The sequence below is a fragment of the Anopheles aquasalis genome, chromosome 2 (genome assembly GCF_943734665.1).
Source record: "Anopheles aquasalis chromosome 2, idAnoAquaMG_Q_19, whole genome shotgun sequence".
NCBI classification, from domain to species: domain Eukaryota; kingdom Metazoa; phylum Arthropoda; class Insecta; order Diptera; family Culicidae; genus Anopheles; species Anopheles aquasalis.
Window position 1 is genome coordinate 19630974 of NC_064877.1, and position 18880 is coordinate 19649853.

Here is an 18880-nt window from a genome sequence, read left to right on the forward strand (position 1 = left end):
GTTTCACTCAATCCAGGCATTCTTCATGGTATTTAGGCTGGAAACCACATCCGGGACGATGTGATCTCGTCCACCATTCAGCTCATCTCGAACAGTCCGGTACACGAGCAGCGCCACATCACCGGTAAGATGTGGGAAGCCATCATGAACATGAATCAACTGGAGAACCGTCAACCGCTGGTACAGGTGGCCGTCTGGACGATCGGTGAATACAGCGAGGCAGGAGGATTCGACGGTGAGTATCCCACGATGCACTCTGGGTGTTTTCTAATGCCTACCTAATACTAATGGTGTCTTTCCTTATGCAGAGCATGAATTGATCGAGCACTACCGGCAGCTTCTGTGGGCTCCGCAGCTGTCCATCAGCACCAAACAGTACATTCTCGTTTCGCTCGCCAAGATCAGCGTGCGGATAGATGGTTGCACACCGTAAGTTTGGGGGTTCAAAACAATTTTTAAAAGCAAAAGACTTCGATTTGTACTAGCACTATTCTTTATTCAAAAGTAGTATTACAACTGATTGGAACTCGGTTGTGCAGTGCCTTAAATTAGCTATCGTTGCTATGATCCATAGCAACGACTATTGGCTTCCATACTTATGATGCTCTGATGAAGCAATAAATTCTTAATCTCTAATCCTATTACTTCATTTTGTTCAGTGAAATACAAAACATCATCAACTCGTTCCGGGCACACATCAACATTGACCTGCAGCAGCGGGCCAACGAGTTCTCGCAGCTATTCACCGACTATCGCCACCTGCGGACATCCTTGCTGGAGAAGATGCCTAAGCTTAGGCTCAGCGAGCTAACCTCCAAAGAGTACAATGCAGACTTTGCGCCGAGCACAGAGTCATCGGAACAACAGCAACCGCTAGAAGTGCCGGCACCCGTTCAGGAACCATCGGTAAGTATGAGAGCATTGTGCTATTCCAAGCGAATAAAGTACAACAGGATTTTTTTTTGCTTATTGCAGAATCAAGACATCCTGCTGGATCTGCTGGGCGATTGTTTCAGTAGCGATGCGAATGGCAATAACGCTCTGGCGGTTGTACCAGCGGTCAACATTGTTCAACCCGCTGGCCACCACCATAATCCGAATCAACTAACGAGCTTTAATCAAAACGGACCAACACCGAATGGAGGAATCCTGGATCTTCTGGCTAACGCACCGACAATCCATACCACCAGCATCACGCCGACGATCCCCTCGATCGATGTTTACCACAAGGATGACCTCTACATCCGCTTCTTCCTGCACCCACCATCGCCTCTACCATCGAACGGAAATGTGTTTGAACCGCACACCATCATGGCAACGGCTCCAACGGCCCGCATCACCGTACAGACGACCAACGGCTCGCACAATACGATCGAAAAGTTCCTCTTTCAGGCGGCCGTCCCAAAGTCGTTCGCCTTGAGTCTACAGGAACCATCCGGTTCCGTCATGCCACCGGGAGGTACGATCATGCAGGATCTGGTAATCACACGCAACGCACCGACAGCACCGGTCAACTCGAGCGGTCTCCGGATGAAGGTGCGCTTCTCGTACGAAATCGAAAATTACTCCATGATGGAGCAGATCGATGTGAGCGAGTTCCCGAGTGATTACCTTCGCTAGCGAACGCCCGTAAGGATGGGATCGAGAAGACATTTCATATCCGAGGTCAAGCTTCGTGCACGATAGGAGAGGTCCATGTTTTCAAGCTCTATCCTACATCAAACATGTGGCACTATGTAGACAAATTCTAAAATCTATTTAGCAAAAATACAAACATATACTGGGGGGGGGGGGGGAGGGGAGGAGCAGGACCGACGATCGAAGCTACAAAAAGTGGCCGAGTTAGGGCAGATGCGTTAGAGAGTGTCATCGGTAGTGTGATAAAAAGCGTTAAAGTGTACTTTTTCCTGCAACGAGAGTATGGATCGATCGTCTTGTAGTTTTACTTGTCCTCGATGGCACTGGAGGCTATAAGCTTCCTGGTGAGTGACCCCTTTTTAATCCCCCTTTTGTAGCCATCTTTTCGCGGTTTCGCGGAGGTGTATTGCTCATCAGAAAATGGAAGTCCTGGCACTGGCACGTTCTATCATCCGATTGTAATAAAGAGAGTTTCTTGTGGTTAGTGCACGGAACGATGGAATTCCTATTTATACAAATCTGAGCGGCCACCGATCCTTTGATGATTGTGATCTATCTGTGGAACTTTAGTCAGAAACGAACAAATCCTGTTGCATGATACCTCTATTCCCGAGACGGAGACTCTTGCTCACGACGATTGGACCAATCTTTTGAACCATTAAAGAACTATTTCCCGAGTCCCTACACACCCTGTTGATTAAGAGTAACCAGTACGCATCCGATTTGGGTAGTAGTTTATTTGAATGTTAGTTAGTCTGTATCGTTAGACAAGAACTGAAGCTCAAATCATGAAGTGAATCAGGTTCCATTGGGTACACATAGCTAGCGAACGTTCCCTTTGCTGGAACTCACAGCTTGAGCAGTAGAAGCTCACTCTTAGTTTTGATTTCGGTCCCCCTGAACTAGCAACAGAGAAATAAATACCGATTATACATACACTGAACCCATTTTAAAATGAAGAAAACCCAAGATGTGTATTATTTTTATCGTTATCTTAAGGCTCTCCAAGCCCTCGCCTCTCTCTGTCTTGTGTATCTGCGTGGAACTGCACTATAATTTACTCGCGAATGATATAATTAAAATGAACGAAAGACGAACCACACCGCGCGGCTAAAGCAACTAAGCAGCTGGTGGTTGGTTGCATCACAGGCCGCATCCGAATTCAGTCCGTCGGATTTTGAATGACGATCAGTAGGAAGTCCTTATCGGGAGCGACCATGATTTCGTGCTTCTTCGAGCGAACTCGCAGAAACGACAGATCGTTCGAGGGATCCAAATCTCGCACCACCGACCGCGCCTTATCCGAAAGCTGGCTCATCAGACCGGCATACTGCACGGTGGAAGTGTTATCGAGGGTGCTTTTCACCGGAATACCTGCAACCAGAGAAAGAAGATTGGTGAAGATTGATGACATCACCTACAAACAAACCCGGCCCAGAGGCCCACGCACCTTCATTGTTCACCACGATCGTTCCGACGACGCCCTTGTGCGATTGGATGCGCTTTAGAGTTTCTTCAACTTCTTGCGACTATCGGTTAGCATCGGCAAAAAGGAAAACCCCGAAAATGGAGAAAAGAACGTTAGAAAGTTCCACCTCATCCGGAAGGCTGTTCGGGCTGTTTAATTTCCCTCCCTACATACCATGTTTCGTAGCTGTTTGGTGGTTTCCTTCGTAGGCGAGGTTGTGCGCTGTATCGGCCTAACTCCGGGGCGATCTTATTTGATTAACTAAATCACAGAAAATAGGTATTTCTTCTTTAATTTGCTGCACAAAATCACGAATCTCGCGGCCTGCTTCGAACGATTTGTTTTGACAACCTAACAAGCGTTTCCCTGACAGCTGACGGGGGGTGTTCCAACGGCCATGAGTCTCCGATTCAAACGAAACGTGACTGGAGTCGTTAACTAGTGCACATGTTTTTATGATTTAGTTGCTTCATTTATTATTTGGTGCCACTTTAATCGCTTTTCCGATACATCTACAATTGAATTCAACGCCATAGATTGATTTATTTTTAATGGCATGCGTCTTGATGAAGATTCACGCGTAGCACGTGCTCTTGTTCTATTTTTAGCACCGTGTGCTCCCACCTGTAGCTACACCCAGCGACTCTAACTCTCTAGAGATTCTCTAACTATGTTTATCCATGACGAAGGAAACCGCTGGTCCGCTACCCCTGACTGACCCCCGCCACGTGCCAATTTGTGAATTAGAATTTACAAAATCCCAGCGTCTGAAAACAGCGTGGCAGGTGTGAAGAAACGTATTTTAATACGCACGATTCTCGTGCTGTGAAGAGAATGACTCGCAAACGTGGACGAACCCTTGACCATGAAAATGTTTGTTTTACGATCACATCGAGAGTCGCAAGATATGGGCGGTGAGTCAGTCAGACGCAGTCGGTCAGTGTGGCCCGAGCTGGTGCCATTTGTAATATCATCCCAGTGTTGCAGTATAGTTAATCGTGCTATTTACTTGCTCAATGTTTTAGCATCACTTTCCTCTCGCACTTCTGGACCGCGTGCTGGAGAGTACAGGCAGGCTGCAACAGTCAGCACCACCCAACTTTTTAGATAAGAAAGCCAGCAAGCCAGCCAGCAGCATCCCGCAAGACGCTCTCGTTCGTTCTCTCTCCGCAAATATCCCCTTTTGATGCTCATTTCAATCCCGGTTACGTGCACGAAAAAACTCAGTAAAACACATGCTACCGGCCAAACCTCGTGCCTCTTGCTAACTGAAGAACAAACACGAACGCCCCAGTAGGGCGCCAATGTGAATTCCCAGTGCGTGCGTGTCGCCGACGGTTCGTGTTTAATGAAAATACTGTTTTTGGGTTTTTCTTTTTTGTTCTTTATCTTATCACGCCCTCGAACACACACAGAGCCACACCAAACTATATTCACGACAGTCCCGCTAGGAGGGAAAGAACATTCATCCCGAGTTCAGTAACAACCAGCTCTCCGCCCAAGAGGGACGACAGCATAGAACGGCAGACAGGCAGACAGGCGCAGGTCCAGTGTTGAAATGTTGAACAGCCCACTCAGCGAGAGCGAAAGTGCGTGGGCACGTGTTTGAGCGATAAGGTGCACTGTGGTGAGAACCTAGAATCGGAATCGGGAACCGGAGAGTGTATATCCTGCGAGTCCTTCTAAAGCCGAGAGCAACTGCCAGGAGGTGGATGGATGCCGTGATTACTTAACTGACGTGATTGTCATCAATTTGCTGTCGCGTGGACAGTACTTCATCAACTTGCAGCAACACTAAACGATAGTGACACGAAAAGGATTCGATTATCACTCGTTGCTTTAGTATCCTGTTTCTCGGTGCGACATATAAACCAAGACCAAAATCGTCGTTCAGTGTAAACTCCTCGGTGACACGGTGCGGGTGTTTTCGTTCACTAAAAGGATAAAATCGATTTTCCAGCGTTACGGCGTCGCTCCCCAAAAGTTCAACGAAAGGTCAATACCCTATACACCGTAGGGCCATTACTCTAGTTAAGCTTGAAGCTCGTGCCGTTGCTTGTTTGACCGGCAATCCGACCTAGAAAATTCCGTAATGAACATCTCGCGCTTTTGTGTGAATTTATCGAACTTCACACATCAGCTACAATGTGGCGTTACGGTGGGCATCGTTAGCCACAGAAGTAGATCGTTTGGGCTAGCTTCACCACAGCACCAGCAGCCAACCATTAGCGTCGCTGAAGCGCCAGCACTTGGAAACAGTCTTGGAAGCAGGTAATTAGAGTCTTAAGGCGCGATATCCTTTCCAAATGCAGGCGCACAATGTGACACCACACCCGGGGCCACCCAGAAACCCTGGGGTGCTCGCGTTGAATCATCGATTACCGCGCTAAACTGACTCGATGCAGTTCAATTTGGATACTATGTTGATAGTGACCAAGGTGACTTTTGACTTTTTTTTTTCTTTTCTCGGGGACAGATTCTACCATCTCTCATCGTACGATACGCGCGACAAGGCTGCGTTCTATAATGTCGATCGAAAGAGACCACCGCCTCAGATGGAAGAGTAAGTATTGTTCACGCATTCTCCGGCATGCCATCGCCACGCCATCTCCCCTCACGTGACCAGCGGATGACGCAGTGATTAAGTGAAGGGTAGCCTCAGGCACACGCGCCGGAATTTCGGATGCCGAATCGCGTCAACATCACGTGCCGCATTAAACTGGTTACTGAGGTTGACGTAGTGCGATCGTCTCCCTAGCGACCAGCCGAATGCTTCGAAAGGTTCCGCTTCGTCTAAGATTAGCCAACGGCATACCATCTTCTGTTGTTGGTGGTCAGCCAGTGAGTTTACTCACACCCAGGAGCCAGTAGCAGCAGCAACTGGACCATAAACCACCAGCAACAGAAACGTAAACATTGACTTGTTGTACACTTTATTGCTCTACGTCACAACCGCCATTGTCAGCTGATTCACACATTTATTCCCTCGCACGGTACGATGACGTAGAGTGTTGACCCGTCCGGGTACGGTGGGGGGGTCTCACGCGCGTGGAATACAGATTTATGCGTAAACAACACGAATGGGAATGCTGAGCATAACGCAAGACGAGCCCTTCTGCGTCGGAAGTGTACAGGATGCCATGAAGAAGCCAAAAATGAGAGAGAGAGAGTCGAAGAAAGAGTCATCGTCTTTTGCGTAGCTCGATCCATAGTTTCCAGCGCCATCATGCAACACAACACATCTTATCAAATCTGCCGTAGCGTACTCACGCCATCCTCACTAACTATCGGGCCAAATATTGATCAGATCAGATCGTTAGCATCCAACTGCCATTTAATGGGGCTCGTACACCAGCCTCGCAAACCTTCGCCTTCGATTGGCAACAGAGCGAATGACGTTTCCGCGGTCCAGGAGCTAACGAGGCCATAAACGAAACGATCAACCAAATCTCCGCCTCCGACGCCCCCGACAAATCGATACAGATAGAGAGAGAAATGCTGTTAATGTGTCGCTTCATTTGATCAACAATCGTCGGCGTCGGCGTGGATGTGTTGCGATCTTATTCGTATCACACCTTCACAAGCACACCTACACAAGCACACACCGTCCCGATCGATGCTTAGTTATTACGAGAACATGTTTTTTTTTTCGCCCGGTGAGATCAAGACGATCGCTGATCGAATAAAAATGCCCGAGTGGCAGCGAAACCACCGATAGTCAACCACCTGGCGCCATCGGAAAAGGACCTCCAGGAGGCTGAGGAGAGAGATTTGGCTTCTAGTGAAAAGTGTTTAAAAGTGTTGGCTTGTGACAAGCGAGCGAGAAGAACTAAAAGAGCAATAGCGTATTGGAATGACGCTGGAAACCATGGAAAAGCTAATGGACAAAGATACGGATCATGAGGAGGTGCTTTGTGAAGCAGCCGATCGGTTGTCCCGCACGAAGAGCAATGAAGTGACGCCACAGCAGCGAGAAGCCTTCGTAAAGCTGCTGGCCAATTTCGTGAGGTACGGTGGTGGACGAAGGCAGTGTCGTGGAGGATAGTGGTCTATAGATGGAGTAACGGCTCTAAAAGACTTTATTGTGTTTTGAACAAAAGCGACGAACCTTTGGCCGCCAGTCAGTGATCCTGCTAATCTCTCGTCCATCTTTCTGTTCCGTGTTCCCTTAGGCAGCGGGATTCCGACAAGAAACACTCGGAGGATCAGCTGTTCCAAATGTTCAAAAACCAGGAAACGAACACGGTCAACATGGGCAAGTTCCTTGCGGTAAGTTCCCGTCCCTGTGACTTGACGGCTGGTGGCAAGATGTCTTGTCTTGAACTGCGTTTCATTGACACTCCAACAGGAACTCCGCACCATCGGTATCCGCCGGACGGATCCTCGCATCCAAGAGATGATGGACAACCTGAAGCGCGTGCACAAGCTAAACAACTACGAGAACGGATCGCCCCACACGCAGCAACTGAACGAGGACACGTTCAAAGCAGTGATCGCCCCGAACATTGTCCTGATTGCACGCGCCTTTCGCCATCAGTTCGTCGTTCCGGATTTCCAGGGTTTCACCAAGGACATCGAGGAAATCTACTGGAAGTGTAAGAGCAACACCGATGGCAAGGTGGCGACCTACATCCCACAGCTTTCCCGTGTCAACCCAGACTACTGGGGCGTTAGCGTGTGCACGATCGATGGCCAGCGGTTCTCCATCGGTGACACGTCGGCCCCGTTCACACTGCAAAGTTGCAGCAAACCTCTGACGTACGCGATCGCTCTCGAGAAGCTAGGCGCCCAGGTCGTCCACCAGTACATCGGTCAAGAGCCGAGCGGACGAAACTTCAACGAGCTGGTGCTCGATTACGAGAAGAAACCACACAATCCGATGATCAACGCGGGTGCGATCCTCACCTGCTCGCTGCTGAAAACACTCGTCCACCCGGAGATGACACTGGCCGAGAAGTTTGACTACGCGCAATCGTGGTTCACCCGAATGGCGGGCAATGAGTCACTCGGTTTCAACAACTCCGTCTTCCTGTCGGAACGGGAAGCCGCCGATCGGAACTATGCGCTCGGGTTCTACATGCGCGAACACAAGTGTTACCCCGAGAAGGCGAACCTGCGCGAGTGTATGGACTTTTACTTCCAGATCTGCTCGATGGAAGCGACCTGCGATACGCTGTCCGTCGTCGCGGCCACCCTAGCCAACGGTGGCATCTGTCCGCTGACCGAAGAACGGGTGCTAAAGTCCGAGAACGTACGCGATGTCCTCTCGCTGATGCACTCGTGCGGAATGTACGACTTCAGTGGTCAGTTTGCGTTCAAGGTAGGGCTGCCGGCGAAATCCGGTGTGTCCGGTGGTGTGATGCTGGTCATTCCGAACGTGATGGGCATGTTCATGTGGTCGCCACCGCTCGATCCACTCGGGAACAGTTGCCGTGGTGTGCAGTTCTGTAAGGAGCTGGTCGATGTGTTTAACTTCCATCTGTACGATAACTTGAAGCACGGTTCGAACAAAAAGGATCCTCGACGGCACCGGTACGAAACGAAGGGCCTATCGGTGGTCAATCTCCTCTTCTCGGCCGCCATCGGTGATGTGACGGCGCTGCGGCGTCACAAGCTGTCCGGTATGGATATTACGCTGTCGGATTACGATGGGCGTACGGCGCTGCATCTGGCCAGTGCTGAGGGACATTTTGAGTGCGTACGGTTCCTGCTGGAACACTGTGGTGTACCGCATGATCCGAAAGATCGTTGGGGTAATCGGCCGGTTGATGAAGCGGAAACATTCGGCCACGAGGATGTCGTTACGCTGCTGAAGCAATGGGAAGAGAAGGTGCAGAAAGCGACGCAAGCAAGCGAGACGAACACGGCAACGAACGGAACGACGGAAACTGGCTACAACTCGGATCAGGATAGTGACTCGTCGAGCGGGAAAGGCTCGAAAGGGGCAAAGGGATCGGACATCTTAACATAAGCGGATTGGTTCTGTGAATTTCCCGGCTTGTGCTGAATCTCACTAGCACTAAAGTGTGAGCACGGTTGTAATGACCACGCTAAACTTACTATAGTAATAACGACGACAATAACGTATCTGTGCGATAACCTTATAGGTAGCGACCACCCGAGGAAGCGACCCCTTCGCTCCCTCGGGGTTTTCATTAATATTCTCCAACTAGATGTTAGTTCCCATGTTCTCATGTACCACCATGCACAACATCGTCATCAATGTCATGCTTCACTGTCACGTCAATTATATGCAAGCGATAAAGTCAAATTGTAACGTGAAGGATATCCATCAATAAATCCCTCCAACGGAGACTGCGTATGTACAACAACAAAAAACACCCTCCGACCTTATTGCGTTCCCTTCGTCTAGGATAGTTCTAGTCCCATCGAAAGGGGTGCCCGACATCAATAAACAGAAAAATTAGAAACCCATTAGTGGGAGCGTAAAACAAACTTCCAATTTTGTGTGTTGTGCTCGCGCCGCCGACAAACACATGTTCTATGACACCCTCAATGAGAGGGGTAAAATTAGCATACCGTCCCCTCACCACTCGGTTGTTGTCATGTCTAGGATCAATAGACAAAATTATGGAATCGATTCCCTGGGCGCGTCACGGTTCACGCTGCGGTATACCACGCAGTCCTGTGGCAACCTTTGAGGCGTCAGGAAATGGTATCGAATCCTTGTCGTGTGACTCCAGTAATCCGGCATCCATCACTACATCTATTTTTTTGGAATTTACAGGAGAAACCACCGAGTGTACCACCGCCATCGGAGCCGGAACCGGAACCAGAGGATATCGAGGCGAAGTACATCGATCATTGTTTCACGCAAATCCGCAAAGTACGGTTGGTGCAACAGGTGATCGTTATGAACGTGGACGGACTTCCGATTCGATCGACACTGGAGAACACCGAGGATACGGTAACGGCAGCTGGACTGTATGCTAGTCTGAAGGATAAAGCCGCTTACTTCTTGCGTACGATCGATCCGGAGGATGAGTTTCTGATGCTGCGCGTAAGGACACGCAAGAATGAGGCGATCATTAGCACGGATCCGGAGCATGGGTTGCTGTACATAACGGTGCAGGCACCTGAGTGATCGCTTTGGGAGAAGGGGTGACGAGTGATTGGGATTTTTGCGATAAGCGAGAGCGAGCATCCATTTCGAACAATAAATACTATCATCAACGAGAGCGATTGGCGTTTCTTAATTATTTAGTGTAATTAAATATCTTTTTGTATGCGATATAATATCTTCCTATGATACAGTTTATCAATCTAAAATTGATTGATTCTTCATCTAATGGAAGAATCTTCGTTTTTTAATTTATCAGAGAATGTAAAATATAAAACAGGCGTAACAAGACAGAGAAATTTAGAGATGCACGAAATTAATACAAGACGCAAAACCAAAATTGTTAACTTTAAATTTAAGAAAACAATGATTATTGATTTTAATTTTGCTCAAAGTTTCTTTTAACCAAAATATATTTCTACCTCCCTTTTTTTTGTGATTTAACTTTCAATTAAAGCTCAAAAATTACAAAATCTGATGCACCCACACCTCTCCCAATACTATTTTATTGCCTTTTGAGCAGCTGTTACGATAGAAAACCATAGAACAATAGAAACATTTTCCTACAACAAAACGAAACGTACGCAACGAAACGCATCCAATGTGCCGCGGTATTTCAACGTTATTCAACCTGGCCAGCTGGGTCTGTTGCTATGTTGCTCTCGTTATGCTCTCTCGATGCTCGCACCCTTATTTCTCTTCTCATTCATTTCCATCCATTCTCCCATTCAACTCCCTAATTCATTTCTCTCGCCATTCTCATCTCGGCGGTCGTGAGACGCGGTTATCTTGTTTCGTCGTTAGCGCGTTTGCCTCTTGGTGGAGCGGCCGCGTGTGCGTGTTCGAAGGTAAAACATAAATAAGGATATCTATCCGCCCCATTCCTTCCCCATCTTTCGACTATGGGCGATTATCCTGAACAGTGAAGCTTTCGTGCGTGTTTGTGTGAACGAACCTGAACGTCCTGCGCCCGGGTGTGTCGCGTCCTTCCGTGTAGCCCGCAGACACAGGAGTGAATATCGATAGAAACAAGCAAGGTGCCATAGGTAATGAAAACAGGTTGCACAATTGTTGTTGTTGCTGTTGGTGTTTAGCATACCCATTAGGGCAATCCGTGTCAGGTCACGCAAAGTTTTAGGAACAGAAATTCCGTGACATCCAACTAGGACACAGAATCAACCAGTCAGATCCTTTTCGAACAATCAAATCAAATCTTCCATTGAAGGGGAATCCCTGGTGTTACCTTCTTTTGATTCAAAGGCATCGCTTCAGCCTGAACCTCGGGTGTTGTGTATAGTAGGCATTGCATGCGGCCTCTTCTTCCTTTTCACTTCCAGTCTCTCTCTCACTCTCGCTCACGCTCTCCGGTTGGCTTTCTCTCCCGTTCCTTCGGCTATGCTGCTGTGGGCTGCTGTGTGTGCGCGAAAACATCACGCATAGCCTACCGGGGCCCCAGTTCCACCTCGGTCGAGCCCTCGTCGCCATCATCATCAAGGCGCGGATGTGCGTTGCTGCGAGATGTCTGTTGGGGCTCTAAAGTGGAGTGAGGCATAAAAGTGAAAAAGCTCCCTCATCACCGTCTTTCCCTTCCTGGCGCGCGCGCGCGCTCCTGTGTGTGCCCATCTCTCGCCTCGAGTGTGTGTCAGCCAGACAGGGCCGGAAATCGATTTGCCTGGATTGCAATCTCAGCAAACAGTGAACGCCGCAGCAACACAAGCAGCAAATGCACCGCTCAGCGCGACGCTCGCACTTCTCGTAAGCCATCCGCGAGGCCGCTCCCTCGATTCCTTTCCTCCCTCACCGCGAAACCGCGGATGAATGAGTGCGATTGTGTGTGACCCCGAGAGGGAGCAGCAGCAGCACCAGCCGTGAATGTGTGTGATGTGCCCGCCGCGTGTAAGCGTAAAGGCGTAAAGGAACGCGTGCGTTCCAATCATCGTCGCCGTCGTCTGCCAGAAACGACAACAGTAATCCAGATCGTCCAGGCATCCTGTGTTGAGAAGAGTCCTTTTCCGGGCCGAAACACGAAACCGAGCCCTTCACCCTCAGTCTGACTGACTGTGCATCGCGTCCACCAGCAGCGAACCGGCGGAACAGGTAATTTTTGGGACTGGGGCCAGGTAAAATCGATTCTTCCTGGTTGCTTCACGGGAGCGCGGACCATAGAGTAAAGCATATCGAATGTCCTGCGAATCGATGTGAGTCAGAGCAGGATGGTTGACTTGGCACATTTCGTGATATTGAAAACTCGTTTCCTCATTTGAATGCCGCCCCGTGATTCACTCCGCACACGCCGAACAGTACACACGAGTTAATGAGTCAAGGTGGCGGCGATGCGCCGCGCGTTTGGAGAGAGAATGCCTCTCGTACCTCTGTCTCTGGCTGGCTAGCTGGCGCGTTCTGTTGTAGTATTTGGTGCGTGTGCGATGGAATGGAACCGCCGTCCCCTTTCCACCCCGTTGACGCCGATGTCGCGCTGCAGCTGCTGCTTGCTGGGTCGCGACCGTTGTGCGCGTGTGCGTGAAACGTCAGATTCTAGTGAGCCCAGACCGCTCCGATAAGATAAAAGCTCCCGTTCCGACGTGCGGCACCTTGCGCTCGCGAAAGAAGCATCGCGAGCATCGACTCGGCGCTTCCCTTGATAATTGGAGGGCAGGTTACGGGTGCCCGAGGGGCGGACACTCTCTTCACCGATCATCGGCATCGTTATCAATGTGTACTTTGATTTGGGGGGGAACCGAGAAGCCGAGAAGCCGGGGATTGGTTACCAAAAATAGAGTTCCAATCGAGTGCCTACTACGATGCACTTGATGCATGAGCTTATCAGCGCTACCCTCTATTGATGAGCATAAAGAGATTCCAGCACATAAAACATGACACACGGTTCCAACAAGAATCCAACCCTTTTGGGAAACGGCACCCTTTTTGCTGGATGCATAAATTCCCCGAATGATGCTAGAGTCCGGCGAGTGAGAGAAAGGCCCTCGCAGTGAGAATCGCTTCAGTGAGCCTGCAGATGATGGAGGCTCGCCTTTCTCACTTCTCACGCGCGTTTCGAGGCGCGTTTCGTTCTCCAATTTCCTATGAAAACATTCTCTTCCCTTCTAGTACACTGCCACCCCCCAAACCACCCTCAGGTGCTGTGGTCTCTATGTGTGAGTAGGGGTCGCACTTGCGTACATCCCAATGGGGTGGCTCTCGATTGTTGTACGCCACTCGATGGACGACGCATTCTCGACGCCCCTTTGGAGCGTTGGAGTGAAATATCGGAAACATGAACCCGCTGGACCAACCTAGGTGAAGAGGGCAACGGCGTGCCTGGCATGCTGCTGGCACCATCGAACCAGAGAACCAGTTTTGTGCTGCGTTGTCGGTGTTACAATCGGCAGCAGCTTGTGTGTTTCCCTTCACTCCCTCTCGTGCACTCCCGCACACGACAAAAGCTTACGATTGTCTGAAAGAACCCACTTGGATCTGCATACCGAGCCCACCCTTTTTGTGGGCTTGGAACATGCTGCAGTGGGATGCTGGACTATGCAAGAGGGAAGAAAAGAGAGATTAAGAACATTAGGCGTCATCGGGGCAATGAAACTGGTGTTTCTCTCAACTGCACCCAACACAACCACCCCCTGTAGCACTCCCACATATGAAGCCCTTGCCGTGGCTCATGTGGAAAAGAAATGCGCGAACCGAAGAGTGAGAACCGCTTGATGCCGCTCTATTTCCTACCGGGAAATGTGATTTCCTGCTCGGCTACACCGTGGCAAGTGTTTTGCGTTTCCGCATCTCGAGTCGCGGAGAAGCCAAGAGTCGATTTCTTCGAAGAAGAAATTATCATGGAAAAAATGGAGTTTTCCCTCTAAAATGAACATTATCAAATTTTTTTTTTGAACAAAACTTTTCCATTGAAGATGGAACACATTCAATTGGCACAACATTATCATTGATTTCTATCAGCATCAAATTGCAAATGGCATCCATTACCGGCCTCCCGTTGACCATTAGAAATCGAATAGAAATCAATAAAATCTGACCAGTACCGGCCAGGTTCTGCTGCAAACTTTAAACAATAATTTCATCGTCAGCGAAACAAAATGCGCCCCGACTCCGGGCCATCGAAATGGCCATGGCATTGTTCTCGCATAAAACACATCCTGTGTCACCGGCCACCGGCCAAGGACAAAGTGCACCACCACCGCCACCACCAGCAGCAAGCAGGCAAGAAATTCTTCTGATTTTATCACTCCACTGGGAGCAGTACCAGCCTGAGAAGCAGATGGAAGAACTTGAGTTCCAACTTTGGTCGTTTGCTGTCGGCCTGAAAATTAGAGAAGAAAGATCATAAAAAGCCACCCCCCACCCAGGAAAGCACCAGCAGCAGCAGGCCCAGTGGCCCCCAGTGTCGCCAGTCAGCAAAAGTTCCTCAACTTCGCACTTCGCGAATGGCCAAGTTGTTCCAAGGAGTTTGAGAAATAGTACGCAGCATAAATGTGCATGAGATGGTGGGGCTTAAGTTTCCCAAAAACCGAGTCGTCTAGCGAGCCTTGAGGGCGACTGTGACCTTGCTATCGGAGACGGCATCTTCATGGTAAGCGACAACAGAAAAACAAAAAACCGGAACTCGGAACGCCGCCGGAGCTGTTGTGCATAAATCTCCATCCTCTCTAGACGCTGTGTCGCGTTGCGCCAGCCACAAGTTATCGAGATTCCGTTTTCGATCGGAAAACTCGATCGTCGAAATCATTGGCATAAAAATGAATCCCCCCAACCGCGAACCTGGTGTGCCCTTTCGAATGTGAAACAACTGACGGGGGATAAAAAATAACAGGAAACCGGTCGGTCACCTGTGAGCCACGGAACGGGCCCAACTGCTCGCCGTTATGTAGGCGAGCTTGTTCAAACAACGATTCAAACCGTTCCATATGACAAATATTGAACAACTCCCCCATAGACCTCTGGCAATACACCGGGTGTCTGTTCCGTTGAAAGACAAATACTGAAGTGGTTTGCTCGGTGACTCTTGGGTATAACACCAGGAGCAGCAGCAGCAGCATATCGCGATGAGGATGAGAAGCAGGATGACGATGATGATCTTTATCTACTGGGCGCGACATTGACGCAATTTAATTACTTTTTTCCACTGTCATCCTACTGGTCTGAACCCTTCTTCCGCGCCTTTTCCGGTGAAACGGATGAGGATTATCGTGCCCTCATCACTGTAAAAGTGAGGAGTGAGAGAGAGAGAGAGAGAGAAAGAGAGAGGGTTCATAAAACTCAAGTGCACCGCCACACAGAAGCTCTTGAAGCGCGGCACTCCCTGGCATTGGTTTTTTAGGGACGAGACAAAGTTTTCCAATAACAACTGAAGTGATTATGCGATGCGTGTCCTCGTTCCTCGATGGCGACGATAAAGTTCTGATTATGACAAAATTTGAATTTGAATTTGTTACGTTGCCACAAGGTGCTCGAAACCAATCGAAATCACGAAGGAAAAGAAAAAAAAAACTCTACTGAACACAAACACCAGAGGACCACGGGTGGGCGTGCTAGTGCCACTGGTGCAAGGTTGCAGTTTCTTCAAAGAAAATTCATTACCCAACGAAAGGGATCCGTCCCTTCTCCCGGTTTCACCTTGACCCAGCGGCAATCAGTGCCATCTCCGAGTGGTCTGCTTCTGGCTTCAACAAGCTCAACGATCGTTTTTGCACTTGCACGTCACTTCTGTGTGCATCTCGCTGACTCGATACTTTCTCCGGAATCGGTCACGATTCTGGCAAAATCTAGGTTTTTCACCCAAACTATCTAGGACAGTGGATGCGCCACCCGGGGCCTCCCATTTTCGCTATCTTTCTAGCGAGCAAACGAGTGAGCGAGCGAGAGTGTCCTCAATCTAAATTGTCTCACGTTCATTCTAACCATTCACGTGATGGGGAGAAGGGATGCTAAAATATTTAAAAGTTTCTCTCGCCCCGTGGCGTGGTCCATGGCGATGCGGTGATGTTGATGCTGTGAGTGGTGTCGGTCAACACTCATCAACCCGGAGCAAGCAGAGGAAGCCCACGCAACAGCCACATCCCATCCTTGGGTTGCTGTTTATTAGTTGACATAACCTTCACCCTTTGATCCTTTGCTGGCGGATGGTGGACAAAGCGCGGAGCAGAAGGCGCAGAAATGAACATCAACAACGGAATGGTGGCTCTCTGACCTACTGCAGAAGGGCCACAGCTGGAGCCCTGCTGGGTGGGAGGATTCGACAAGGATATGCTGACGGAGCAAAAGAGCGACCGCGTTTGAGCACCAACACTACTGTGTGCAGCGAGCTCAAGGTGAAATGCTCGCCCCCCATGATCCAGATCCGAACGTATAAGGGGAGGGAAGAACCACATGCCTCCGAGATGCGATGCTGGGCTGGGATCGGAAACAACAAGTATTTATGCTTTGCATTACCAACATAATGCTTCGGGGGTTTTTGCGTGTGGGAGAACAACGGACAAGAGGGCATACATCTTTCGCGCTGCGCTGATTGGAAGATGCCAACGAGCAACAGTAGCAACAGCAACATTAAACATGCTGATAATAATGATGATGATGATGTTGCTGGGTGGGTGCTTTTGGGACGATTTCGGAGTAATCTTTGAATCGCGCATTCTTGCAAAATTGCTCCCAATGTTCGTGCAACCCCTTTACGTACGCCAGCATCGTCGTCATTGTCCTCGCGATGCGATGATGCAAAATGATGGCGAAGAAAAAGAAGCAGATGGAAAATGGACCATTTTCCCTTTCCCACACCCCACCGGGAGTGAGGGAGGAATACGGTCACACCACCCTTTACGTTCGATGCAGATGGGAACGATGTCATTTCGATTGCAGTAGCAGCAGCTGAAGAAGCAGCATGGAAGGAAGAAAGGAAAGCAAATTGCTAGAAAACAACGATTCCAGTTCCCGGACTCCGAGCCGAGGATCCAGACAAATGTAGGTTACGTTTTGTTGGTTCTGTCCTGGCGCGCAAGCCACCGGCATCCTCATCGTGTCGTGTGAATGTGTGTATCGCGAATGGCAAAGAAAATGGCCAACCATTGTCAGCATGGACGGGCAGCTTGGTTCTAAGATGCGTCTTGTTGTTCTACTTCTACTCTTCCCTCCCCGCAGAACAGTGAGATAATAGTCGAGCTCGGGGTGTGCTATCCAGCACATCTACACTTCTTTCATCAGAACTCATCAAATCCTTGGCGGGGTGGTATTGTTGTGTTTTGCTCGAGAATGTCATTCCAAGCGCTTCTGTTTTGTTCTTCTGCCAACACATACAATGTCACCCCGGTTTTGAGCTTCGTAATGAGCGTCAGCTTGATGGCGAGATGTTTGCATCCACTGTCTCCTATTTGGCATTTGGCGCAGTTTGTTTGTTGTAATTCTCAGCACACGATGCATCATGAAAAACGTGATGACCAACGACGACTCATAGTTCAACAATTCATTATAAGACACCGTCACTCCTCCTGGTGTGGCGATGAGATGAGCGAAACAAAGAGATGGAAGCGTCTCTGTGCCATTCCGAGACGGCCACCGGGGAGGGTAAAGGAATTTGATGCGAGATTTTATCGTAAACTCGACTGCTCGGCAACGCCACCAGTGGCACCGGAGCATGTTACGTGCTTTGGGCGGTGGCCAACGCGTCACTAGACGCGTCGATCATGGAGATTGTAATGGCGATGGTGATGATGATGGCGGTGCCGACTAACAAACGCGTATGGCGCCTGATCCCTTAATCAATCGCTTTCTGTGTCCAGCGCTTCGAGAAGAACTCGGAGAACTCGGACGAAGAAATCGGATCAGAACCAAGGGCGGCGCCTAAAGGGCCTCCCAAAAATCGAGCGAGCGAAAAGAAAATAGTCAAAGTCATCATAAAATAACACGTCACGAGCTCCCCCCGCCCGTCCCCGGGGATTAGGACCCTTAGATGATCTCAGAACCGAACACCATTTTTCTTCACGATGAGTCATAGGCCTACGCCAGCAGCTTCTTCGCATTTTCGGCCATATTGCTGGTCGGAGGCTTTTTGGTCAAACGACACCAGCACACACGAGCAGAGATCAAACATCAATCGCAAGCTCACCAAGCACCAAGCACACATATTTGTCATTCTTCTGGAGGTCGAGGACGGAAAGTCTTGTAACAATCTGGAACCACTCCACCCCACAAAAATGGCAGATCCGGACAAGAGGGTGGACCCCATGGCGTTCTGTTCGTGATAGAAATTTAATCATTTCACCGAACAAAACAGAGTTTCTGTGCTGGACACGTGCGTCCCTTGGCGCCCTAGCCCTCACCACCGCTTGTTTGATTCGTTTGAATGAATTGAACATTCCATTCGTCATTGCGCCTCCACCACAGATCGTGTAGCATGGCCAGGAACGATGTTGTGGTTTGGAGAAATAGAAATGTCACCAAAATTTGGCAAACTGAACCGACGACACAGAACTGTCACCGGTTCTTCTTTGGCTCGTTGGTGGTCATAGTCGTTCCTCTACACAACACCACCACCGTGTCTGGAGGATGTGATGGATGTGTTTGGGTGGTTTTGGGTGGGGAGAGAGAGCCGGTACGTTCACCAGCCACTGACAAGACAAGCCAAGGCAGCCTTCGGAACATTTTGCCAAAATGTTCTTGAGCTTGTGGGTTCGAAGTTTATCCTC

General features: G+C 49.4%; 5 protein-coding genes across 15 annotated transcripts in view; 4 read left to right on the forward strand and 1 right to left on the reverse strand.

Moving 5' to 3' along the window:
• The window catches only part of LOC126572942 (AP-1 complex subunit gamma-1-like), a 28441-nt gene extending 25860 nt beyond the window's left edge, over positions 1–2581 (forward strand). For both annotated transcript variants that reach the window (XM_050232676.1, XM_050232678.1), the window contains exons 6-9: positions 37–235; positions 309–429; positions 660–906; positions 976–2581. In XM_050232676.1, coding sequence (XP_050088633.1) covers positions 37–235; positions 309–429; positions 660–906; positions 976–1620 — 1212 coding nt within the window. In that variant the 3' untranslated portion in view covers positions 1621–2581. The remainder of the gene's footprint in view (positions 1–36; positions 236–308; positions 430–659; positions 907–975) is intronic.
• Positions 2356–3453, reverse strand: LOC126572944 (dynein light chain roadblock-type 2). The gene is made up of 3 exons (XM_050232681.1): positions 3281–3453; positions 3089–3167; positions 2356–3012 (listed from the first exon to the last, which is right to left on the reverse strand). Exons 1-3 carry the CDS (start codon positions 3281–3283, stop codon positions 2801–2803), a joined length of 294 nt encoding a protein of 97 aa, XP_050088638.1. The 5' UTR covers positions 3284–3453; the 3' UTR covers positions 2356–2800.
• Positions 3454–5153: 1700 nt separating this feature from the next.
• LOC126572943 (glutaminase kidney isoform, mitochondrial) lies at positions 5154–9437 on the forward strand. 2 transcript variants are annotated; one of them, XM_050232679.1, is made up of 4 exons: positions 5154–5377; positions 5583–5669; positions 7279–7375; positions 7455–9437. In XM_050232679.1, the coding sequence occupies exons 1-4, from the start codon at positions 5199–5201 to the stop codon at positions 9075–9077; spliced, it is 1986 nt and encodes a 661-aa protein (XP_050088636.1). In that variant the 5' UTR covers positions 5154–5198; the 3' UTR covers positions 9078–9437. The 2 variants fall into 2 exon arrangements, with proteins under 2 accessions (XP_050088636.1, XP_050088637.1); XM_050232680.1 differs by lacking the exons at positions 5154–5377; positions 5583–5669 and adding an exon at positions 6838–7114.
• Positions 9438–9622: 185 nt separating this feature from the next.
• On the forward strand, positions 9623–10211 carry LOC126572656 (dynein light chain roadblock-type 2-like). Its single transcript, XM_050232147.1, has 2 exons — positions 9623–9631; positions 9855–10211. The coding sequence occupies exons 1-2, from the start codon at positions 9623–9625 to the stop codon at positions 10209–10211; spliced, it is 366 nt and encodes a 121-aa protein (XP_050088104.1).
• Positions 10212–10956: 745 nt separating this feature from the next.
• LOC126569340 (dystrobrevin beta) overlaps positions 10957–18880 on the forward strand; it is a 36562-nt gene continuing 28638 nt past the window's right edge. For 6 of the 9 annotated variants that reach the window (XR_007607794.1, XR_007607795.1, XR_007607796.1 and 3 more), the window contains exon 1: positions 10970–12284. The gene's annotated coding sequence lies outside the window, so the exon portion shown is untranslated. Of the gene's footprint in view, positions 12285–18880 lie in introns of all 9 variants that reach the window. The other 3 variants (XM_050226356.1, XM_050226357.1, XM_050226355.1) reach the window with 3 other exon arrangements.

What these genes read in the sequence shown, in the direction of transcription:
- LOC126572943 (XM_050232679.1), top strand. Translation starts at nt 5,199, where the DNA reads ATGAACATCTCGCGCTTTTGTGTGAATTTATCGAACTTCACACATCAG. An exon ending in GGAAACAGTCTTGGAAGCAG is followed by an intron (nt 5,378 to 5,582) that starts GTAATTAGAGTC and finishes TCTCGGGGACAG; the next exon opens with ATTCTACCATCTCTCATCGT. An exon ending in ACATGGGCAAGTTCCTTGCG is followed by an intron (nt 7,376 to 7,454) that starts GTAAGTTCCCGT and finishes ACACTCCAACAG; the next exon opens with GAACTCCGCACCATCGGTAT.
- LOC126572944 (XM_050232681.1), bottom strand. An exon ending in GATCGTGGTGAACAATGAAG is followed by an intron (nt 3,013 to 3,088) that starts GTGCGTGGGCCT and finishes CTCTGGTTGCAG; the next exon opens with GTATTCCGGTGAAAAGCACC.